At 42.8% G+C, this 25,486-nt stretch overlaps 1 protein-coding gene across 9 annotated transcripts; it reads right to left on the reverse strand.

Annotated features, from left to right (window-relative positions):
* Positions 1 to 2,143: 2,143 nt before the first annotated feature.
* slc2a10 (solute carrier family 2 (facilitated glucose transporter), member 10) lies at positions 2,144 to 25,272 on the reverse strand. 9 transcript variants are annotated; one of them, XM_031894183.1, is made up of 8 exons: positions 22,463 to 22,611; positions 20,725 to 20,880; positions 15,864 to 15,945; positions 14,717 to 14,777; positions 12,634 to 13,944; positions 11,511 to 11,633; positions 7,349 to 7,484; positions 2,894 to 3,220 (listed from the first exon to the last, which is right to left on the reverse strand). In XM_031894183.1, the coding sequence occupies exons 4-8, from the start codon at positions 14,718 to 14,720 to the stop codon at positions 3,127 to 3,129; spliced, it is 1,668 nt and encodes a 555-aa protein (XP_031750043.1). In that variant the 5' UTR covers positions 14,721 to 14,777; positions 15,864 to 15,945; positions 20,725 to 20,880; positions 22,463 to 22,611; the 3' UTR covers positions 2,894 to 3,126. The 9 variants fall into 9 exon arrangements, with proteins under 9 accessions (XP_012808042.1, NP_001072926.1, XP_031750043.1 ...); XM_012952588.3 differs by lacking the exons at positions 20,725 to 20,880; positions 22,463 to 22,611 and adding an exon at positions 18,914 to 19,275 and having other exon boundaries at positions 2,144 to 3,220; NM_001079458.1 differs by lacking the exons at positions 20,725 to 20,880; positions 22,463 to 22,611 and adding an exon at positions 18,914 to 18,981 and having other exon boundaries at positions 2,383 to 3,220; positions 15,816 to 15,945.
* Between the last annotated feature and the right edge of the window lie 214 nt (positions 25,273 to 25,486).

A 25,486-nucleotide genomic window follows, 5' to 3' on the forward strand; every position in this document is an offset into this window, starting at 1 on the left:
TATTATTACAGAGAAAAGGGAATCATTTAACCATTAAATAAACCCAATAGAGCTGTTCTGCCCCAATAAGGGGTAATTATATCTTAGTTGGGATCAAATACAGGTACTGTTTTATTAGTACAGAGAAAAAGGAAATCATTTTGAAATATTGAATTATTTGCCTATAATGGAGTCAGTCGGAGATGGCCTTCCCATAATTCTGAGCTTTCTGGATAACGAGTTTCCAGGTAACAGATCCCATACCTGTATTGCCTTTTCAGAAATCACCATATTTAAAACTTTAGTGGTGTTGCTTCCTCGTGCTCAGCCTTCTTATTCCTATATCATTTTGTAGCTGGGCGCCAGGTTATCACCCCCCAGACAAGCTACCCAGGTGTGCCTGACCCCCCTCGCCATTCCTGCATGGCACAGGACGTACCATAGAAGTGCTACGCGGGGGAGCGTGGGTAACCCCATGGTGCCAAGAAAGGGTTACATTGCATTCAGGTTTGGAGCAGCCCCCCAACAGCTGCTCTCCCCAGCTGGCAATATAACTCAGTGATTATCTTGGCTCTGCTTGTACCACATGTGCCCGTGTGGTTTCTCATTCTCAAGGGGAGAATCATTCTGGTACAGGAGGGGAAAAAAAAGAAAGAAAACGAAAATTGTTTACACCCCTGGGAAGGAAATGCAATAACCTCAAAGCGCAATGTTTGTACCCGCACACCAAGAGATTTCACATAAGGGCCGTGACTGCCATCTACTGGCAAAGCTGAGCCTTTCCCTGCTCATTATGCAGCACCGCTCTGACTCTGTCTCTGTCTCCTACAAATTGGGTGTAGTCGCAGCAATGTCCCTTGTAGCTGCTCTACAGGCAAACTCAGGAGGAAAGATTTGGGGCTATCATTTGTACCCCCTACTACACTCATGATATACTTAAAGTATGCTATGCCTGCCCAGGTACAGGTGTCTCTGCAGGGAGCACAGAGGGTCCATGGGATAAACTGGAAAGAGAGCTACTGGGCAAAGTGATGGCTCAGGTCTGTCAGAGAGATAAAAAATATTTTTAGTCTGTTTCCTACCTTTGAGCCTGGTAATATGCCCTTAGCCCCCCTCTTCTATCCTCATTTAGCTGTCTTGTCCATCAGCCCCTAACCTTCTACTCAGTCCATCCTTAGCTCTTCTCAATCTGCCACAGCTCTCTCCTTCATCATTATAGAGCCCTCCCTGATCTGCCCTCACCCCCCTTTCTCCATCCTTCCGTCCTCAGTCCTCCATTATATCAGCCCAGATCTATCCTCCCTTTATCCAGCAAGATCTGCCCCAGCTCTCTTCTTCATCCTTCTACAGCCCTCACTGATCTGACCTCATGTGCCTCCTCCATCAGAGCACAGTAATGACATCAGAGCACAGTAATGACATCAGAGTGGTAATGACATCCAAGACAATACAACTTGGCCTGGCACCCTGCATGCCTCTCCCCAGCCGCTTACTCAGGACACATGCCTTGCCTGCCTACCTCTATCCTTTCTTAGCCCTTCATGATTCTTCCCATCCTCCCTCAGACCCCCATGATCTGCCTAGTCATCTCCTCTACCCTCAGTCCTCCACATGGTCCCCTTCTTCATGGTCCATCAGCCATACGCAATCTGCCCACAGTCCCGGTCATTTCTTAGACCTCAGCCTTCTCTCTCTCTCCACAACCAACCCTTAGCCCTTTCCTCCATCCCCCCTTAGCTCTCAGCTCTATTTTGTATCCTTTGCCACCCTCAACTGCCTCCTCCGCTCTTCTCCAGTCATCCATGGCCCACTCTACCTCAGCCCATCAAAGTCTTCCCTCGGCCCCCATTCGACAGCGGATTATGAGGAGTTAATGAAGAATGGCCAAAGTGAAGGAGGTGGGAGTAGAAGGGATAGTGAAAGAAGAAGGGCTCGGGCAGATCATGGAGGGATGGGGACAGACCAAAACCGAGAGATTTTAGTCCTGACTAAATGAATTATAGGCGGAGACTCCTTTATGCCGCTGTGGTCCACTATGCATTTAATACTGCTGGTTCCATAGCACAAATACAGCCTAAGCATTCAGAGCCAGAAAGCCAAATAATGACACGCGAGACATACACAGACGAGAGTCAGGAAAAAATAGAAGCAATACTAGGGGGGGGGGGGTTTAATTCATTTTTAATTAAAATAAAAAAGCTAAATTGTTGGTGCAAACATTATGGCACTTAAATAAAAGCAATTCAATGAGGAATCCTCTATTTGGCATAATATATTAAATTAAATAAACAATGACAGCAATAATTAGTGTTGGGTAGAAAAAACGCCCATGTACAAAGTTTTATATAAAAGTTGCGCAACTTGAAAAAAAAAGCCGCTACAAAAAACGCTCATTGATTTCAATGTGTTTCCTGATTTAATTGATGCCGTTTTGGGAATATTTTGGTAAAGCAAAATGGGACCCATCACCATGTAGCAGGTAGCATTTGCTCATTCAATGTTTAAAAAGCTAGAACATTATTGGTTGCTATGGGTTACTAGACCGAGCGTAAACATTAATTATTACATTGCTCCCCATGTCCCTTATAGTTCCTGCCAATCAAACCAATCCACAACTGGATCACTGATATTTCTGATTCTCACTGTGACATGTGAAAATTTTGTAAACATTCGCTTTTAAAGGGCAAGTTAAACCCCATGTTAAACTTGAGTTTCTTTTAACGATAAGAGGACTAATGTGCCACTTTCCATAGCTCCTTTGTCTTTTAATGTACAGCCCCCATTCAGCATAGCCTTACGTCTCCCCGGGACAGGGCTGTGAGAAGTACCAATAAGAGAAACTCATGTTTAATTTGGACTTTTACCTCTGTTCTCTAAAGCCTATTATAAATAAAGTCCCTTTATTTCCCCTTTATTGCTTATTTCCAAGGCTTTAGGTGACTGGACCATCACAGCAATTGAGACAGACCCACAGGGAGACCTAAAGACGTCTGTCTATTCATGAAAAGAACATTATAAACCATGAAGCCAAGGAAGTCTTTGGATGAACAACTGACCAGAGTTCCTTTGGTCTCCTACACTGTCCATTCTTTAACAGACCAATCATTTCATCTGACCTATAGTCGTATCCAAATCCACTGGAATGTATTATGAAGGGCTTGCTTTTCCTATTCTTTGGTATGGAGGCCCACTGGATGGTCTCTTTCCAACTCCTTTAGATGTTTCTCTCTTCTGTAATATCCTTTAAAGATAAATACAATAAGTCATGTTATATTGAGAACTCCAAGTCCTTGTCAAGGCCAAATAAAGCATCACTTCTGACTTGGCAGTTAGGGCTACAGGTACCTGCAAACATTACTGATATATAGTATAATAGGAGGTGGGTGCTTGTGATTTGACCCAGGGATGAGTTGCTGTTACTGCCATATATAATAAAAGGGAGTGCATGTCTCTTGTGCTTTTCATAGACACCACTAACAGGAGGATGATTGGCCAGAGTGCATAAGATGCAGTAAAGCCTCATTAAGTCCAAGCCCTAAGCTAACCAACCCTTCATGAATGTTTAACTGATAAGCCTGGTTACTGGAGGGCACTTTTCATTAGAACATGTGGATGAGGTTCTCTTGCCAGACCAATCATGACCATTGTCCCAAACCAACCTGCCTATGCCAACTTAAACCCAGCCACGCTTTATCTGCCATAAACACCACTTTTTTTTGGGCAAGCCCCAGTGTCTTTTTAAATCAATCAATTAGGATTGTATTGCTTTAATAAAGAGACTGGGGAGGTATGGATACGGTATATATATTACAGAAAGGAAACGATTTTGCAACTTATCACCCACAACCCAGTGCCCGTAGATTAGGCTGAATGATGGCAAGAGAACTTCATAAGGGGTCGGATCAAATAACGAAAAAAGTCTCAGCCTTAGGGTGAAGACACACTGGGCTACTAGTAGCAGCTACTTGTCATGGCTACTAAATGCCAGAAAACCCCCTGCCATAGACAATACTGAGAATTGCCTCTGCTAAAACACACATAGAAACAATTATCAGTAAATGATCAGCATTGTCTATTTTAGTAGCCACAACAAGTAACTGCTACTAGTAGCTCTGTGTGTCTTCACTCTTAGAGTGAAGACACACTGAGCTACTAGTAGGAGCTCCTTTTCATGGCTACTAAACACCATAGACAATACTGAGAATTGCCTCTGCTAAAACACACGTAGAGACAATTATCAGTAAATGATCAGCATTGTCTTTTTTAGTAGCCGTGACAAGTAGCTGTTACTAGTAGCTCTGTGTGTCTTCAGCCTTAAGGGCTGTGGCACACGGGGAGATTAGTCGCCCGCGACAAATCTCCCTTGTCGCGGTTGACTAATCTCCCCAAAATGCCATCCCACTGGCTAGAATGTAAATCGCCGGTGGGATGGCATACGCGGGGCCTTGAGAAGAAACTTCCACGATTTCAGGGAAATCACGGCGCCGCATATGCCATCCCACCGGCGATTTACATTCTAGCCAGTTGGATGGCATTTTGGGGAGATTAATCACCTGCAACAAGGGAGATTTGTTGCGGGCAACTAATCTCTCCGTGTGCCACAGCTCTAAGACACACGGAGCTACTTAGTAGCAGCTACTTTTTCATGGCTACTAAACTCCAGAAAATCCCCTGCCATAGAGAATACTGAGAATTGCCTCTGCTAAAACACACGTAGAGACAATTATCAGCATATCATCAGCATTGTCTGTTTTAGTAGCCACAACAAGTAGCTGCTACTAGTAGCTCTGTGGGTCTTTACCTTAAAAGGCCTAAGGGCTCTGGCACACGGGGGAGATTAGTCGCCCGCGATAAAACTCCCTGTTCACGGGCGACTAATCTCCCCGAGTTGCCTACCCCTGCCATCCCACCGGCGAACATGTAAGTCGCCGGCGGGATGGCAGACGCGGCGGCGCGATTTCGCGCAAATCGCCGAAAAAGACTCGCGAGTCTTTTTCGGCGATTCCCTGAAATTGCCCCGCCGCGTCTGCCATCCCGCCGGCGACTTACATGTTCGCCGGTGGGATGGCAGGGGTAGGCAACTCGGGGAGATTAGTCGCCCGCGAACAGGGAGTTTTATCGCGGGCGACTAATCTCCCCCGTGTGCCAGAGTCCTAAAGGTCCCCATACACGGCCAATAGAAGCTGCCGATATCGGTCCCTTGGACTGACTCGGCAGCTTATCGGCCCGTGTAGGGGCAGAAACGAAGGACCTGGCCGACCGATATCTGGCCTGAAATTGGCCAGATATCGATCGGCCAGGTTAGAAAATCCAGTCAGATCGGGGACTGCATCGGCTCGTTGATGCGTTCCCCGAACAGACTGCCCATGGCCGCAAATGTAATCCGATCGTTTGGCACCAGAGCCAAACGATCAGATTATTTTTTTTTTAAGCTACTTGCTACCCGATATTGCACACCCGTAGGTGGGGATATCGGGTGAAGATTCGCTCGCTTGGCGACATCGCCAAGCGAGCGGATCATATAGTGTATGGGCACCTTTATTCTTCTTCCAAGATGCGAGAGGATTTCTCAACACATGGAATTATCCTGTGACCAGCAATGCAGGTTGTCGGAGTGTGGACCACATCCACAAGCCGATACAGGCCTCACCCTGATGGGATTTTTAAATCTGCCCAATTTTTGACTATATATCTGTCTAGCAGGTCTGTCGGAGGGCCCCAAACATGGGCAGATAAGCTGCCGACTTGGTCTGAGGGGCCAGCTCTACTCATACTTGACGTATCAAAGCAGTTTGTTGATTATCTGTTATGATTTAGATGCAAATAAACACCAGCGCTGATGAGTCCCACTGCAGCCAATCACCCTGATATAAAACACAGAGTAGGTGGAATAGACTTCTGCTGACAATGGGAGAGAAGAAAACATAAGAAAAACAAATAAATGCCTATTGCAAAACAAAGTCACCCACAATAATAAAAGCCAGGCCTCGGAGGCAAGATACAAAGGCTTTGTGTGGATTGTACAAAATGTCTGCCAAACCATGTAGGATTGTCTCTACCACAGATATTTTCCATGGGGTAATATTAAACCAATCAGCTGCAAGCTTATGTGGTCGGCACATAGCTACACCGCCACCACCACAGATCAAAAACAATGGAAAATGGGTGACGACTGTAAATAAAATGTGGTGAGCACCCACAGCAGTTCTATCCATTCAAAAAGGGAAACCTAAGTAGTAAATATGGTGTCAAACTGTCCCGTACCTTTGTTATATGTTATTGCGTGTGCTGTTTTCCTGAGGCCTGGGGGAAACGCTTCTCCATTGCGCCACTCACTTCCTGGTTAGCTGGCTTTTGGGGACTACAGTAAAAAACAGCAGGAAGTCATGAGTGGAAGAAACATGGATTCCCCCCAGCCTTATTAAAACAGCAAAGACATGCAAAAAATTCTGCCTAATGTTAACATTATTTAACATTACATACTATATTCAGACTAGAACTCTGATGGAAGCTTACAGGGAACCCATAACTTGTGCACTGGGCGAGGCTAGTAGATAGGATTATACAAGGGAGGGGGAAGAAGTAATTTAAGCAGCGGACTAGACTGAAAGATTGCAATTGTTTCATAAACCCTTTGTGATTAAAGCTAAACATCTGCCTGGGACTTATTCTCTGGACCCACACCCAGACTGCATATTTGCTCACTTTAAAAATACACAACATCTCTGGTCAACTAGATTGCAGGAGAAGAATGATCTGCCTGATCCAGTCCATCTGACTACCTATAATATTCACTCATAACCTGGACAGCGTGTCTCCTGTATGTAGCTGAACCTCTAGAACCTGAATTCAAATTCAGCAGCTAATCTAATACTCAGTAGGTTCAGTGGAGCAACAAGACCTTGGATGGTCCAACTGGAAGAGAATGACTTCAGCCAACCCTTCCTGCTCAATCCATCATAATAAAGACACTCTAAACTTCATGGGCTCTATAAAGCTTCAGGTCACTACTACCCAAAATGTGCCTAGTGCTGTCCCTTATTAGAAGAGATTAAGATACCGGATCATATATGATGTCATTTGTGCCGGAGAGGAGCAGCAATACCTACCAGCAGGTAGGCGAGCAGCAGCATACATGCCTTAGGGTTGGTGGCTAGTCTCAAGGGATTGACTACATCCCTCTAACCTCAAGTAATGACCCACTGCCTGACACATAGACTGAAGTCTCCAGGGTTAAAACCAGTAATATTATAAAATATAATAATAATTATTATTATTATTATTATTAGAGAAAAAAGAAAGGTTACAGAAGGACATGATGATGGGTTAGTATTAACAGCAGGTAAGTACCAGGAAGTAACATCTATACCTCTTTGTTGAAAACTGTTTATCGATTTCTTCCAGGGACTGTCCTTTGGTTTCAGGAATGAAGAAGTAAATGAAGGCAATGGCCAGCAGGCCCACCACTCCGTACAGCAGGAAAGTCCAGCTCAGACCTATAGAAGCTGTATGGAAACAAAGAGAAATCAGACAAGCACAGAACGTGGTAGGCCATGCTGCCTTGTTGTATTTAAGTGCTTCCCAGTGTTCTTGATGGGTACCCAATGCCTTCTCCTCCCAATACTAAAACTAGTCTCGACCAAGTAAATAGCCAGTCTGCATACAGTAACAGAACCCAGAGGGTAAATACAGGATACCCAATATTTGCTAAGCAGGGTTACTGGGTGTTTAATGCTCCTTGCAGCTATATCTGCTCAGCTCTTCCCACATGTCCTGAGAGAAGAAATATTTGGATTTGGCAGTTTACACAGTGAAGCAATTCCTTACTCGTGAGCATCAGTAAACAAGTACCAGGCGCCATCTCCGTGCATTGTGCCTGAGTCTGAGCTTTCAGCCAGCGCTACACATTAGAACTGCTTTCAGCTAACCTATTGTTTCTCCTACTCCCATGTAACTGGAGGAGTCCCAAGCCAGACTTGGATTTCTTACTACTGAATGCTATTCTGATACCTACTGGGAGCTGCTATCTTGCTCCCTTCCCATTGTTCTGCTGATCGGCTGCTGGGGAGGTGGGGGGGGGGGGGGGGGGATATCTCTCCAACTTGCAGCGCAGCAGTAAAGTGTGCCTGAGTCTGAGCTTTCAGAAGGAGCCAGCGCTACACATTAGAACTGCTTTCAGCTAATGTATTGTTTCTCCTACTCCCATGTAACTGGAGGAGTCCCAAGCCGGACTTGGATTTCTTACTATTGAGTGCTATTCTGATACCTACTCGGAGCTGCTATCTTGCTCCCTCCCCATTGTTCTGCTGGGAGGGGGGGATATCACTCCAACTTGCAGCGTAGCAATAAAGTGTAACTGAAGTTTATCAGAGCACAGGTCATATGGCTGTGGCATCCTGGGAAATGAAGAACATGGCTATCCCTATGCCCTATGTGAAATTTCAAAAAAAAAATTTCAATGCAGGATTCTGCTGGAGAAGCTCTATTAACTGATGCATTTTGGAAAAAAAAATGTTTACCCATGACAGTATTCCTTTAAGACAAGGAAGGATGTCCTGTAAGTCACAATCTACATCACTCAGTGCCCCACCTGGGTGTCTATTGACATTACACAAAACTGGCTAATATTCTTTGGGTATTTATATATACACACACACACACACACACACATACACACAGATATGGGATCTGTTATCCGTAAACTCATTTTCCAGAGAGCTCTGAAAAATTTTCTTTTTCTCTGTAATAATAAAACAGTACCTGTACTTGATCCCAACTAAGATATAATTACCCCTTATTGGGGCAGAACAGCCCTATTGGGTTTATTTAATGGTTAAATGATTCCCTTTTCTCTGTAATAATAAAACAGTACCTGTACTTGATCCCAACTAAGATATAATTACCCCTTATTGGGGGCAGAACAGCCCTATTGGGTTTATTTCATGGTTAAATGATTCCCTTTTCTCTGTAATAATAAAACAGTACCTTGTACTTGATCCCAACTAAGATATAATTACCCCTTATTGGGGGCAGAACAGCCCTATTGGGTTTATTTAATGGTTAAATGATTCCCTTTTCTCTGTAATAATAAAACAGTACCTGTACTTGATCCCAACTAAGATATAATTACCCCTTATTGGGGGCAGAACAGCCCTATTGGGTTTATTTAATGGTTAAATGATTCCCTTTTCTCTGTAATAATAAAACAGTACCTGTACTTGATCCCAACTAAGATATAATTACCCCTTATTGGGGCAGAACAGCTCTATTGGGTTTATTTAATGGTTAAAAGATTCCCTTTTCTCTGTAATAATAAAACAGTACCTGTACTTGATCCCAACTAAGATATAATTACCCCTTATTGGAGACAAAACAATCCTGTTGGGTTTATTTAATGTTTTAATTATTTTTTAGAAGACAAAGTATGAAGATACAAATTATGGAAAGACCCGTTATCTGGAAAACCCCAGGTCACAAGCATTTTGGATAGTAGGTCCCATACCCGTATATATATATTTTGTGGTCACAGCCTCATTGCACCCTAATGGTTTAAAATTTAGTCGTGAGTACAACTTTCCCTTTCTTGCTATAGTTTATACAGGAGCAGTACCCAGCTCTATGTTGTAGCTCCTATCATTCCCAACTACAGTCAGGTGATCCCAGTGGAGCCAAAAAAAGGGCAACAGTTTGGGGGTAAGCTGTGGGTAAAACCCAGTCCCTTTATTACATGTATATTATATCGGTGGAATTCTTAGTGAATCATCATCATCATCATCATTTATTTATATAGCACCAGCAAATTACGCAGCGATTCACAATAAATTTTAACAAACAGGGATATTAAAAAGTTTAACAAATAAGGGTATACAGACTAACAATAGGATCAGAGGGCTCTGCTCGCAAGAGCTTATAATCTACAGTGAATCAGATAAAAGTGAGTGTAGGACTGGCCAGACCAGGGATGACTTTAAGTTGGTAGCTTAATGCACAGAATGTCTTACTGTCCTATATATTTAAGTGCTGTACTTTGTGGGACTATTACATTATTTGTTACTAGCACCCAGGCACTATATAGAAAATTATATATATATATATTTTCTTTGTATGTCACCACGGATTTCCCTTGAAACCTAGAGTCTCATTAGTATGTCTTTAGGTGGCCATACATGGGCAGATTAAAGATGCCAATTCAAGTCCTTTAGACCGATTCGACAGCTTATCTGCCCTTGTAAGGGGCTCAGCGATGGGCCTCCCCTATTGATATCTGGTTGAAAATTGTCCAGGTGTCGATCAGCGAGTTTGATTTTCCCATTTGATAGGTGACCACCTGGGTTCATTGATGTGGTCCTCTGTCCAACGGTTCCTATGCCCGACATGTAATTCGATCGTTTGGCCCTAGGTGGGCATTTCGGGAGAAGTTTCGCTAGTTTGGTGACCTCGCCAAATGAGCAGATCTTAGCCTGTATGGCCAGCTTAACTCTACTGAGCCACCCTATTCTAGATCAGAAAGCTTCTTAAAAGGAGAAGGAAAGGCTAAGTCACTTGGAGGTGCCAAAATGTTAGGTACCCCCAAGTGACTTAAATCGCCTACCTTTTACCCCGGGCTGGTGCCCCTGTTAGGAGAAAACATCACCAGCCCGGGGCACCTGCAGCGCAGCGCTTCCTCCTTCCTGTTCGCTATAAAGTCGGCTTTTCACTCTACAGCGCATGCGATTGTCCCAGGAATTTGCCGCAGAACGAAGCAGAAAGGAGGAACATGACTTAGCCTTTCCTTGTCCTTTAAGGCCCCCATACACGGGCAGATCCGCTCGCTTGGCCATGTCGCCAAGCGAGCGGATCTTCTCCCGATATCCCCACCTACGGGTGGGCGATATCGGGAGAATCCAGGATAATTCGATCATTTGGCCCTGGGGCCAAACAATCGAATTATAACAACGGGCATAGGAAAAGTAGGTCCGGGGACCGCATCAGCTCGTTGATGCGGTCCCCGATCCCACTAGATTTTCTAACCTGCCCGATCAAGATCTGGCTGATTTCAGGCTAGATATCGATTGGGCAGGCCTGTCGGTAGTGCCCCTACACGAGCCGATTAGCTGCCGAATCAGTCTAAGGGAGCGATATCGGCAGCTAGAATCGGCCTGTGTATGGGGACCTTAACTCTGCCCGGCTCCTTTATTACAGGTATTTCCAGTCAGCTGCTGATTCACTTCAACTCTCATCATTTCTTAAACACCCAAAGGGATGATGGAAGTTGCAGGACCGTGTAGGTTGGACTCTCCTGTTGGCCCCCCATGCCCTGCAGGTGGTATTGCCCTTTATACATACCCTTGTTATTCCCCTTTGCTTGAATTCCAAAGTGATGACCTCAGCAAGATTCTACCCAACATTCCAGAAAGGGAATGTCAAGTGTCTTAGCATTCCATCTGCAGCAAACTACTCTACTACACAAACTACTACTCAATGCTGCTAAATGAAGACGCTGCGCTTCACAGCTTGGCTTTTATTAATGAGTTGGTGGGGAACGTACTCACCGATCACATCCAGGAAGGTGAGGGTAATCAGCAAGTTGGCAGCCCAGTTGAAGCTGTTGCAGAAAGCAAATGCTCTCCCCCTGATATCCGCTGGGTAGATTTCACTCAGCACTATCCAGGTCACTGGGCAGAAAAAAAAAGAAAAGTTACTTTAATTCATGTACAAGACCGGGCAATGAATGCTGCATCTACTCAAAAGAAGTACTAATCAAACCTGTGGGAAGTATATTTACATATTTATAATAATACAATAATTGGTGGTATATTGGTGGGTGGTACCCATTGGTGGTACAGCCTGCCCTGTTCTCCAATCAAGTGTATGCTCAGGCAAAGTCTGCAGAAAACCCCTTAACAGCTGAGAGAGCAAATATGTAGAATTATTTTGCGCCACAGGGAAATTTTAAGATCAGACCCAGTAGGTAATAAATTGTTCTGTGAAGGTCCCAGACAGGGTAGAACTGTGCACAATACACTGCTCAGGGAAGAAACAATTCTACATGGGCAGTACATTCACCCAGATGAGCAGATGTCTAATATAATGGCCAGAACACTACTTTCTCCTTTACAGCTCTCTAAGCTGTTAGTAGTCAGTAACCAATTAGTGACTTGGGTGGGGGGGGGGGGGCATATGGGACATAACTGTTCAGTTAGTTTGCTTTTGAATCTGACCTGTGTGCTCACAAACTAACTGAACAGTTATGTCCATGTGGCCCCCCCCCTAAAGTCACCGACTACCTAAGTGGTTAGAGAGCTGAAAGCCGGATGTAGTTTTCTGGCCATTATGTTAGACATCTGTCCACTTCAGCCTTTATAGACATTTTTGCCTGACTAACTATAGTGCAAATATTTTTTATTTTGCACAGTCTATCGATTTTACCCAAAATGACATTCACTAAAGTCCTCAACATCACCCTGAAGGTTTTAATTTTCTTTTTTAACTTTAGGAGGTCAATCAGGTCCCTGCGTCCTGGTGAGGCCAAAAACTATACATCACCAAGAAATAAATAAAAAATATTAAAAAATGTTTACACCCTCCCAGATAGAATGCACAATTACAGCCAATCACTGAGCTTTCTTTAGCAATCATTATGATGTCCCACTAACTAATGTGCTTTATACTTACTTGGTCCAAATCCAATGGAGAAAGCACTAACAAACGCCATCATGCTCAATAAAGTTATCCAGTTCAAAATTGTGTAATTTGAAGGCAGCTCGGGGCTAGCAGGAAGCACTGTGGAATTCTGGGATATTAAATCTTTGTGATTGCTACTGGCACTGTTTGCTAAGGATGGGGAACGAATCGCCATGGCCAGCTGGTGGACGGAATTATCCAGTGTATTTATGGTCGAGGTCTCAGCATGAACTATCCCAAGCAGCTGAGAAACATTGGATTCCCCAGAGGACATATTTCTGCCGGTTACAGATCCACAGTCCCTGTGGGAGTCCATTTTAACAGTGAAGCTTACAATGCCAATTCCAGTAATGGCGATGGTCATCACGATACAGCCGGCCAAAAGTAAAATTCTCCTTCCAGCTTTGTCTGCAAAACATATAGCAATTAGTGTTGAGGCAACTTTGACCACGCCGAGCCCAACAGATGCCAGGACAGCTGACGAGTTGCTTTGGAAACCCACTGATTGGAATATGGTTGATGCGTAGTAAAGTACATTGGGTTGGCCTGTGAACTGTTGGAAGAGCACAAGCCCTAAACCCAACAGTGTCCTTGTTCTCATATTGTCCTTAGAGCGAAAGAGGTCAAGAAATGTGTACTGTCTGTCATACGTGTCCGGTTTGAACTCCCCTGCTTCTCCAGTTTCCTCAAGTTCAATGAAACCATCATCAGTATCTTGCTCCCAAAAGTTTAATTTATGAGGTTTGGAAGGAAGGAAGAGAATGCTGATGAACTGGAAAGCTGCTGGGACAATAGCCAACCCAAACATATATTTCCAGCTCTCGTTAACACCAGACAGGAAGTAGTTCATGGCATATGAAATCAAGATGCCAACGGTAATGCCCGTTTCATAGAGAGACACAAGCATACCGCGCTGGTGGGGGCGGACTATTTCAGAGACGTAAATGCAACATGCCATGGAGGAGATAGATATGGCGAATCCAATGGTGACCCGTCCAACTATCAACCACCAAAAAGTTGAGGTTGCTATGAGAATGATGCTTCCAGCCAACACCACGAGGTTGCTGGCCAGTATAGCAGTCCGACGCCCCCACCGGTCAATGATGATTCCACCAATAAGAGAGGCCAGCAGAGCCCCAAACAAGACAGCACTAACAAGTGCTTCCTGCTCAAAGCAAGTCAGTTGGTACACAGTCTTCAGCACAAGCAAGGCACCAGAAATGATACCCAGCTCATATCCAAATACAATCCCACCCAGCAAGGACACAGTTGCTGCTAAAATGAGGGTGGGCGAACTGAGACCTGAAAAAGAAGAAACCTGCATAAGTTACTGATGCCACAGGCACATCCACCATCTTGTCTTGAAAGTAATCTAAATGATATTTAGTGTCTTTAGATTTTTGTCTATCTCATCTGTGAGATTTGTGTCTATCTCTTCTGTGTACCACTTTAATGAAAACAAAATAGAAAGTGTGTCCCTCGTCCCTCCAGTTGTTGTTCAAGGGAAAGTTTACTACAATTACATTTCATAATATTCTAGGAAAACAGGTTCAAAATGATTTTCTGCTGGATCCATATCTAATAGTGGCCAGGAACTGAGCATGCTGAAAAATTCCACGAATCCCCAATGCATGTATGTAGGGGCTAAAGTGGTCTGCAGACCTAAAGCCTACAGACCTGGCCTTGTTATCGGATCATTGGCCTGAGGGCCAAACAGTTGATTGGATGAAGGTCAAATAAGGAAACCATTCAACTCACAGGCCCCCTGGACAAACAAGTCCAACTGAATGCATTCATGTCATGCAGGTTATATTTTCCCTTTAATCAGATAATAGACAAGGCACTGTGGGAACCGGAGCTTCAGCAAGAGGAGAGTCAGAAGAGTAAGAACCAGAAAGGAAGAGAACAGAAAGAAAACAATACTAATATCTATATATAGTATATACAAGTACCTTGAAAATAAAGAAAATGTTAAAGACATGTTGGGAAGCTGCTTAGAATGACACTTTCTTTAATAATGAAAAAAAAAATCATTTGGGTGAAGTTTCCCTTGAACCTGAAAAAGCAAACATACCCATTTTGGTTTGTCAAAGTAAATCACTGGGAACCTTACTTCATCTCGTCAAGGGATTTATCTGAAAATAAAATCACAGGGGAGATGGTTTAGTTATTGGAAAGAGAATTGACTGTAATAATCTGAATGATGTGATTTTCTCCTGAAATGCCAAAAGGGTTTAATGTGATCTTAGAAGAACTGGTTAGTGCAGAGAGGCACCCCTCTAACTCTAATTCTTTATTAAGTCCTGCGCCACCGAATCTCCTCGCTCGTCCCGTTATGGGGAGATTCTGTGTGTGGATCATGGGTACTGGGGGTTGGGGCTCAGCCGAGCATAGTTGTTGATTAGAAAATATCTAATACTTCTGGTATATTCGCCAGGTACAGGAATAAGGGACTTTTAGCATCTGAACAGGGTATCAGAACCTGTCTCTACTATGGAGACGTCTATTTACTGCCCTGTTTACTTACCCAAGCTCACAATGTCCCACCACCACATCCCCTAAGTCAGGGATCCCCAACCTTTCTTACTCGTGAGCCACAGTCAAATGTAAAAAGACTTGGAGAGCAACACAAGCACCATAAAAGTTCATGGAGGAGCCAAATAAGGGCTAAGATTGGCTATTAGGGAGCCTCTATGCACCCTATCAGCTTACAGGGGCTTTATTTGGTAGGAAATCTTGTTTTTATTCAACCAAAACTTGCCCCCAAGTCAGGAATTCAAAAATAACTCCCTGGTTTGGGGGCACTGAGAGCAACACCCAAGGGGTTGGGGAGCAACATGTTGCCCCTGAGCCACTGGTTGGGGATCACTGCCCTAAGTGGTAATGCCATATTTTCTGCTCACTTTTTTTAAGGCTGATGCCACAGAATCAGCCCGCACCTGAAAGCATTGTGTCCACCTGGGTGCAGGTACATGTGCCGGGTGTGCCAGAACCAGGGTGGGGACAATGCTTGTGGGTGCAGGCAAGGGGGAGACTGATGCCAGCTCAGGGGCTGTTACTCGTCCTGCGTTGTTTTTCCGTGGCATCATTCTAAGGGAATTTTAGTTTAATACAGAAATCAAAGCCTGAAAAACAATGGTAGCATATACTCTGCTATCAGCAACAATGCTGACCTGAGAGAAGGTACACTGTATGTCTTACAACAGACTGATGGCTCTCACCAATCAGAATCCTCTGTCCTCTTGATGACATCATTCACAGTGAGTTTGTTGGTATCTCCTGGTTTGTAATTGGTGTTCCAGTCTGAAAACAGAATTAGCAAATGGTTAATTAGGCAAACAGTAGATTAAGAAAATCCACCAACTATTCATGATAATCAATAATCTATTAATTGAAGGAACTCAGTTTCACATTTCTCCAGCTGAGGACTGAGGATTTACCAGAACAGTTTGTCATAGTAGAATTCAGGTGGGAAATATATGTGTACTACTGGCAGGGAACACAGAAAGTCTTGTGACAGTGACAAATGCCTCAGCGTGTAAACAAGGTAATCTTTGGTGCAGCATTCAGATTTGAAATGAAACTGGCTCCATAATGGGCTGATTGGGTGTATGTGTAGTGTGAAAAGTGTGAGATATTGCCTATAGTAGCAGTGGGGTAATAGCCTCTGGGAAGGGACTGGGGCTGTGGGATAGCAGGTATAGTAGGGAGAGATGGTGCCTATAGTAGCAGTGGGGGGATAATAGCCTCTGGGAAGGGACTGGGGCTGTGGGATAGCAGGTATAGTAGGGAGAGATGGTGCCTATAGTAGCAGTGGGGGGATAATAGCCTCTGGGAAGGGACTGGGGCTGTGGGATAGCAGGTATAGTAGGGAGAGATGGTGCCTATAGTAGCAGTGGGGGGATAATAGCCTCTGGGAAGGGACTGGGGCTGTGGGATAGCAGGTATAGTAGGGAGAGATGGTGCCTATAGTAGCAGTGGGGGGATAATAGCCTCTGGGAAGGGACTGGGGCTGTGGGATAGCAGGTATAGTAGGGAGAGATGGTGCCTATAGTAGCAGTGGGGGGATAATAGCCTCTGGGAAGGGACTGGGGCTGTGGGATAGCAGGTATAGTAGGGAGAGATGGTGCCTATAGTAGCAGTGGGATAAAAGCCTCTGGCAAGTTATAAGCAAACTCAGGACTCTTCCTGCTGAATTGTGCTTAGTACAGGGGAATACCTCTATCTGTACCAAGAAAGCCTATACAGAAGGATTCCATAAAACTATGGCAGCATAGGGATTCCCCTGTACTAAGCACAATTCAGCAGGAACAGCCCCCCAAGTTTGCTCATAGGCTGTACAGAAACATAGCAGAAATCTATGCCAGCAGGTATGACCTCATATGTAATCTGAATGTTTTAGCACCATTCTTTGCACATTTTTATTATGAATGACTTATAGTTTTAATTTGTTTATTGAAACATTTAAAAAGTTTATTTTTTTAATTCCCAATTCCCTTTGGGTATATTGCCTCATTTATTTAATTATTTTTTGCTTCTCCACCTATTTTAAATTACTTTGCGGAGCAAATTCTAATCCACCTTTCTAGCAGAACCAGCAGTACAACATACAGGAGACTAAAAAGGAATGGAATATTCCAAGGCACAAAGCAAAGATATCAGCACCTCCCTTTGTACGAAGCAATTACTGGGTGTTGGTATTTACAACTGAGTGTCTTGGTTGACACCCACTTGCAGCATTCACTCTCAGACATTACAGAGACCTTATTAAGGGCTAAAGGCACACAGAGCTACTTGTAGCCAGCTATTTGTTATGGCTACTTAATGCCAAAAAATCCCCTGCCACAGACAATACTGAGAATTGCCTCTGCTAAAACACATACAGTTATCAGTAAATTATCAGCATTGTCTGTTTTAGTAGCTATAATAAGTAGCTGCTACTAGTAGCTCTGTGTGTCTTCACCCTAAAGGATTTAAGTGCAAAATTATCTTCTACGAATAGTACAAATGTCAGAGTGCATCTATTTTGGATGGATAGAAGGAGCTTATCTGTGCTTTATGGCTGAGATTCTAGCTATCTGTATAACAGAGCATTCTGTCACAGTGGCACAGATCCTATCTGATACCCATTGTAAGCAGCAGTCCTGCCCTGCTTTATGGCTGAGATTCTAGCTATCTGTATAACAGAGCATTCTGTCACAGTGGCACAGATCCTATCTGATACCCATTGTAAGCAGCAGTCCTGCCCTGCTTTATGGCTGAGATTCTAGCTATCTGTATAACAGAGCATTCTGTCACAGTGGCACAGATCCTATCTGATACCCATTGTAAGCAGCAGTCCTGTCCTGCTTTATGGCTGAGATTCTAGCTATCTGTATAACAGAGCATTCTGTCACAGTGGCACAGATCCTATCTGATACCCATTGTAAGCAGCAGTCCTGCCCTGCTTTATGGCTGAGATTCTAGCTATCTGTATAACAGAGCATTCTGTCACAGTGGCACAGATCCTATCTGATACCCATTGTAAGCAGCAGTCCTGCCCTGCTTTATGGCTAAGATTCTAGCTATCTGTATAACAGAGCATTCTGTCACAGTGGCACAGATCCTATCTGATCCCCCCCCATTGTAAGCAGCAGTCCTGCCCTGCTTTATGGCTGAGATTCTAGCTATCTGTATAACAGAGCATTCTGTCACAGTGGCACAGATCCTATCTGATCCCCATTGTAAGCAGCAGTCCTGCCCTGCTTTATGGCTGAGATTCTAGCTCTCCGTATAAAAAGTATTCAGCCATAGAAGTAGAAAGTAGTCCAATCTGAAACCCCCAAATCAGTTAGCTCAATAATTGAGATACAACCTTCAGCAAAGCAATGAAAACCAGGTTAAACAAACTAGAAAAGTTTTAAAAAATATTTTGGTGGAGAAAATGGGTGCTTTTACTAAATTGTGAAAAATGGGGATTAAGGCACTATGGAAACACATGTATAAATGAATACATGCGGGCACACACCCAAAATCACCCTGTTTATCATTGCCTAAAAGCAGGAGACATTAATTAGCAATTCATTTTAATGCACATTACATGGCAGTATGCACGCATGTTGCTAATTAGACAAGCAGATTTGATTTGAGCTTAACAGGGTTGTAGTGTGTATAGAACTGCATTCCATTCACTTGTAGCAGAATCACTGCTTCTCTGAACCAAAATAACTAATTCCCACTGTGCGTAAACACAGACACACAACACAATGTACACTCTGTAGGGGACACTCACCCTGCCATGCCAACGCCACCCTCAGCCACCATGCCAAAGGGGCATCGGGCATTCCTGTAGTGCCTTAGGAACTTTAGCTCCAGGATTAGCCAGCAGTCATCTCAGTTCCCATGCAGGGCAGTCACAGCTAACTGCCTGCTAGTGGGAGGGATCGACTCCTCAGGAAGTTAGGAGGACGTGGCAGGGGGAAAAAGAAAAAAGAAAAATTCTTGTGCCCCCCTCCTTCCCTTCCTGAGGGTGTTGGGGACTAACAAATGTCCTTGGGACTTACAGGCAGAGAGAGGTGGCAAAGGGCTGGAATGTGGGTCTTCAATAAGTCACCTAAGAAAAGAAAGGATAGGGTGCAGCTTGGCTGAGAAAGAGTTAAATTGCAAAGAGGGTGGGGCTGAGAGATCATTACTAACTTTATAGTTGTAACAGGGAAAGTGCAACTGTTTCAATTGCATTAAACATAATAAGGGGCAAAATATAAAGGATTTTAGTGGTTTTTCTCATTTTTAAGCTTAAAGGGGTAAACCCCAAAATAAATGTTTGCCTAAAGAAAGGAAATGTCATTCTAAGCCACTATTATACATTTTCCCTGGTTATTTATAAATGGAATTGCCATTGACAGCAGTATCTCTCTGTCACTTCCTGCACTGCTGGTTCTGGCTCTTGTCGCTACGACTTCCCGAAGTCACCCGAAGTTGCCTTGGGAGGAAACTTCGGGCGACTTTGGGAAATCATAGTGAAGGAGCAATGAAGATTTGTCACGGGGCGACTAATCTCCCCGTCTGGAACTGCCCTTAAGAGGCAAATTAAATAATGGTTTCTACCTTCCTCCTGATCAACTAGGTTTTCATTATTAATTAATTATGATACTAAGTCAGCCGTCTCCTCAAAGGTCTTCTGGTTTTTGTTCCAAAAAGGCAGAGCCAGAAAAGCAGGGAATATAAACAGCCAGACAGAAACTGCTTTCAATAGCAATCATGGTTACAAAAACCAGTGAAAATGTGTAATGGATGTATATTGGAAACTTGCTCTGAACGACATTCTCGTTCTTTGAGCAAAATGTTATTTGGGGGTTGCTTCCCCTTGAAGGTAGTTTAGTTTACATGCATAGCCAGTAATGTTCCTACCTCACTTGTTTAGAACTGGAAATATATCAAATCTTCATCCCACAAGACTGATTAACAATAAAAGCTCATGCATACTATGTTGATGCATAGAAACCAGTTTAGTCTGCAGCGTGAACCACAAAGGAATTGCTAATTAGCCATCTGGGAGGTAAATATGATGTGCCTGGTAAAGAGGCTGAGGTGGCATCTCGTTATTAATGCAGAAACTGGCACATTTCAGCATGAAAGATATATATATTTCTCCAATATATTGTTCCTATATCTGGGATGCAATGAGGCACCACTGTACATACCCTAAGGAGAGAAAATGGGTGCTGTACAGGGGCGGCCCCCTACCCCTACCTACCTTATGAATATGAACACAAGTGCAGTGTGCAAAGTGCAATTTCTGACACAACTTGCAATGTATTTAATTCAGAATGTAGAGTTGTGCCCCATAATACTGAAGTAATTCCAGCTCAAATCAAACTGTTGTGCATTTAGATAAATTGGACGCAACTGCGTGGAAATGTTTTCAAATTTGAACATATGATTCTTTAGGCCCTAGTGCTGCGAGTATAGATGCAGCCTGCTGCAGGAACCCTGCTTTAATAAGTGCGGTTGCATGCCATTCGGAACAGGAGGTGGGACTGACAGACCAATGACGGCACAACTATACGGAAGTTCAAGGAAAATGGCTTTGGTCACAAGTACCTCCATTTCAACAAAGACTGTATCAGTTTTCATATGGCCACAACTGTTGCGGTGCTTTTAAATGAGCCCTGTAGTGTTTCACACCAAAACACCCTGGTATCAGTTTCCGAATGTGATTCAGTGGAGGAACTTGTCAGAAGATGTTCCGACGTTTTTCTGTTTAGGAAAGATGTGAGAAAACTTATGTGAGGTTACTATTGTTTTTCTCAACAGAGGAACATCAGAACAGCCCTATTTATTCCTGACAAGTTCCTCCACTGGATTATGTTCAGAAAGTGACCAGCTGGTGGCGCTGATGTAACAGAATGTATTCATATTAACAGTGCATATTTCCCTTAATATCTTAAAGAATGAATGTAAATTTCAAAGGTGCCTATAAAAGCACTCTCATCAATTTTACATCAACTTATTTTTAAGGTTTACTTATGCTTTAAGTGTACAAACCACTGTATGCTATCCACCCATTTTGTATGTATGTATGAGTGCTTTTATTCACTGCAGTGCTGTTCAGCAGATTGTAAGTCTTACAATGTAGGGTCTTCCTATATCTCTTACCACATGGCACTTTATCTTTGTATGTTTATATTTATAGCAGTGTCTCATCTGCCAGTTTTGCACTTTACTGCGCTGTGTATGCTAGTATGGGAATAAATTTGAGATTCTCTCTCTCTCTCTCTCTCTCTCTCTCAGACAGAGAGAGAAAAAAACATGTACCCCCTTTTATACAGGTCATGGAACTCTAAGGCGACTTGTAATATCCTCCTATTTTACAATAGGGGGTACATTATTGGTGTCAGAAAATCATACGACAGAACTTACATCACTAAGCACCAATTATAACATCACTAAGCACTGTTTATAAGGATATAATTTACAAGATAATCATGGCTGTATTAGATATAGATATACAGGTATGGGATCCCTTATCCAGAAAGCTCTGAATTACAGAAAGCCCGTCTCCCATAGACTCTATTTTAATCAAATAATTCAGAATTTTAAAACCGATTTCCTTTTTCTCTGTAGTAATAAAACAGTAATTTATCCCAACTAAGATATAAATAATCCTTATTGGATGTAAAACAATCCTATTGGGTTTAATTCATGTTTTGATTTTTTAGCAGACTTAAGGTATGAAGATCCAAATTACTGAAAGATTCCTTATCCGGAATACCCTTGGTCCCGAGCATTCTGGATAACGGGTCCTATACCTGTATATATATATATCAATCCAAATGGTGTCCGCACTCCAAGGCTCAATATTCTGCAGGGTGCTAGCCAAAATTATGTATATATAGAAAATAATCATCTGTGGCCAGCACACCCTTCAATGTTTCATCAAAAAAAATTTTATTGTAGATATATTGTTAAAACCAACGTTTCGGTCCTTATTAAGACCTTTCTCAAGGATAAAGGATGTTATAATGTATACACACATCCTTACTGAGCTTATTTGGATACAACTACCAGGTCAATGCCAACTGATTTTGTGTAGAATTGTCCTCAAGTTCCACAACTCTGTGACTTTTTGCCTTTGCAATATATAACTAAATCATGACATAACCATAGCAGAACTGCAGATTTTTGTTAGGAAAAAAAGCTGAACACTCCCCCATGCCAGAAAAAAACCATGGTTTTCACTTATCCAAAATTGTATTAATTATTATTGTCTTTAAAGGCTGCTCTACTGAAGTAAACAGAATTAAGCTTACTTTATGTTCATGATGCAGAGTTGGCTCACCTGGATAGTTTCAGAATAATACAAACTTCAATATGGACCTTTAAAACCTGAAAAAACTTGATTGTAAAACGGCCATCTCGAGCGGGACGGATTGCAGCCGGGGACCACTTCTCAGGTTGGAAATAACAACTCATGATAATGGCAATAGAAAGAACAGTAGGGGGTAAACAGCTTATTTGAGAGGATTTCAAGGGCATTGCAACTATGGCAACAGCTGCTCATATGTTAATTAGCGAGGGCTTAAAAGGCTGGGTGATCAGGTAAACCTCTCTTAATAAAACTACAGATAATAGTGACAAACAGCCCATGAGATCAGAAGCAATTTGCTACAAATTCTAAGACTGTGATGAAAAAATACTTTGGAGAATAGAATAATGCAGCAGAAAAAAATGATGCGCTTATATTGCCTTTAAATATATTAGCAACAAGTGTTTTCTATTCCCAAAAATGGCTGAGAAATTACTTACTGGAAAAAAGTAAACTGTCAAAGGGGACTCCATACCATAATGCTTAATGAAAAATATGTAATTCTAAAGAGTTTGCATCATACATTCATTATTTGTAAGTGGAACGACAACTGAAAGAAGTATTTGTTTTTGTTTCAGGGGTCAGAAACAGTGGTGCCGAGAATATAAATAGTGCTATAGGTAGTGCTTTCAGCAGGATTAGTAATGTTTCAGTAGTAGTGTGAGCCTGTACCAAGCAGAAAGGAGAGGTTACGTGGTAATCTTCCTATGTCTGCCTGGATTCCCTGAACATACAAATAAAATTAAAAGTTTTTTAGTGAAAGGTCTCATTTACAATGCACCATGCAGTTTGCAAAAAAGGCCACAATTGGCCATTTTTTGCACTTTGTACACTGTGTGCTGCATTGTATACCTTTTCAAAAGTGCAAAGACCTAATAATGAGCTGACTGTGTTAATCAGTGCTGTATTGGTGAAAGGTGGGGGAGAGACACCTAGGTGATCCCCCTCCGGCCCCCTACCCTGTAACCAGGATAAGGGCTCTTAGGCTAATGCCACACGGGACTGATTCTTGGCCTATATTTATCCACCTCTACACTGGCATCAGTCTTTCCCTGTTCCTGCACCCAGAGCCATTGCTGACCCAATGGCTCCGGGTGTGCAAGCACAGGGAAAGGCTAATGCCTGTGTAGGGGTTGATTCTTGGACTGTTTTTATCTGCAGGCTGAGAATCTGCCCTTTGTGGCGTTAGTCTTACACACAATTGTAAGCACAGGATGACATTAATGCAGCCCTGTATTTCCTATCTAATCATATTCAATGGCACAGGCAAGTGCTGAATGCAGGGGAACATACCTTGATACAGTGAGTGCAAATTAATAGGAAATATAGGGCTGCAGTGAAATGCATGAAAGATCTACACTGGGTCCAGGTTGGCGGTTTTCCCGCCAAATTGGGCAACTAATTTAAAGCCGATGGTAGGTTTCCAAAGTACAAACCAGCCATGGTACAGTTTTGGGCTATTTTTTTGGAGCCTTGGCGGGTTTGTAGTTTGGAAACTAGCCAAAGATTTTTTCGCCTAGTGTGACTGTTCCACTGCATGCTGGGTAATGTAGTTTGTATCTAACAATTAGCCTACAGCTAGGATTAATGTAAAACTACAATACCCAGCATGCAATTGGACAGTATAGACAGAGGCTCCGTTTTGTATTCCTCTTTGCTCTTTCAGGTTCAACCTGTCTGCCCTACAACCAGCTCCCTGCTCTATAGGGTATGTGATTGTACTATTACTTTCTAATGTGATGTGGGGGCAGTTCTGCAGTTGATCCTTAAGCTATAACTCTCAGGATATCTTGGGGCTGCTGAGAGTTGTAGGTCAACGCAGCCATATGTATATCAAGTTTGTGGCTAATGCAACATTCAGAATCTGTAGTGTCTACCCAGCTGGACTGGGCACATAGGGCAGGAAATTATCAGCCATCCCAGTAACTGGGCATGGGAAGTGATTATACTCCTTAAAAAGGCATGTTTTCCCATATATACTTTTATTTTTTTAGATTTTTTTTCATTGCACATATTAGGCTATTTTTGTGCTACGTTCAAAGTGGCTTTTGGCTGGTTTTAGAACTGACTTTGGCTAGTTTGGAAAAATAAATCTGGCAACCCTGGATCTATCACAGGAAGACATGCTAGTGTGTAAGAGCCCCTCATGTTAACTGTGCACATATTACATGTAAGTTGGAGTAATATATTTTGTTGGGAGTTTGGAGACTATCAGATTCACAAAAGCCTTACCCAAATTAATGTACAAGGCGGTTTTGTACACTTTGGAGTTAGATTGTCATACCAGAACACAACTTGAATTTGGGGGTACCACAATTCTCCATACAAATCAGTACTTTTGCCAGTATGAAGCTTTTTGGAGTTATTAACTTGATTTTGCTGGGCATGATAATGTCAGATTCAGAAAGATGGAGTCAAACTTTTTGATATAAAAACAACCATTTTTCTGTAAAGTGAAAAAACAATGTTTGTTTCAATGGTAAGAATTGTGAATTTACCATTTAATGATGTTCTGGTGTAAACAAATGTTACTCAAATTTAATTCGACTCTGGTAAATCCCTCGCTCATCATAATTATATAGGCCCAGTCGGTAAAAATAATGATACTGTTATTAATAGAGAAGAAATTTAACACATACACAAAGGCAACATGGAGTTAATAGATCTTGTACTCAGCTATGGGGGCAGCAGAACCAGTACCCCACAGAAAGTCACTTACTGGAATGGCGAGGGGCTGTTTGGCACTATGTGGAATCCCAGTTCAGACCTGATCTTGCCCATTAGCTGCCTCATTCTACCATAAACTAAACAACTTTGTTAAATTAATCAACCATAATGTTTATATTAGGAGTCTCCACACGAACACACATTCACGCCGTTCAATAATAGGTTAATGAAACATTGTCTCAACTGAGTGCTGCCATGCCGCCCATTTAAAAGAAGAAAGCCAAAAAAAAAACCAAAACAGTTTGGCACCAGCAAAAATAAAAGCGAAAA

Source organism: Xenopus tropicalis, chromosome 10 (assembly GCF_000004195.4).
Source record: "Xenopus tropicalis strain Nigerian chromosome 10, UCB_Xtro_10.0, whole genome shotgun sequence".
NCBI lineage: Eukaryota > Metazoa > Chordata > Amphibia > Anura > Pipidae > Xenopus > Xenopus tropicalis.

Bases quoted from the DNA above. Each gene is read 5' to 3' on its own strand.
- slc2a10 (XM_012952588.3), bottom strand. The intron at 11,634-12,633 runs GTAAGTATAAAG...TTTTCTGCCCAG, and splicing joins CTCCATTGGATTTGGACCAA to TGACCTGGATAGTGCTGAGT. The intron at 7,485-11,510 runs GTGAGTACGTTC...GTTTCCATACAG, and splicing joins CACCTTCCTGGATGTGATCG to CTTCTATAGGTCTGAGCTGG.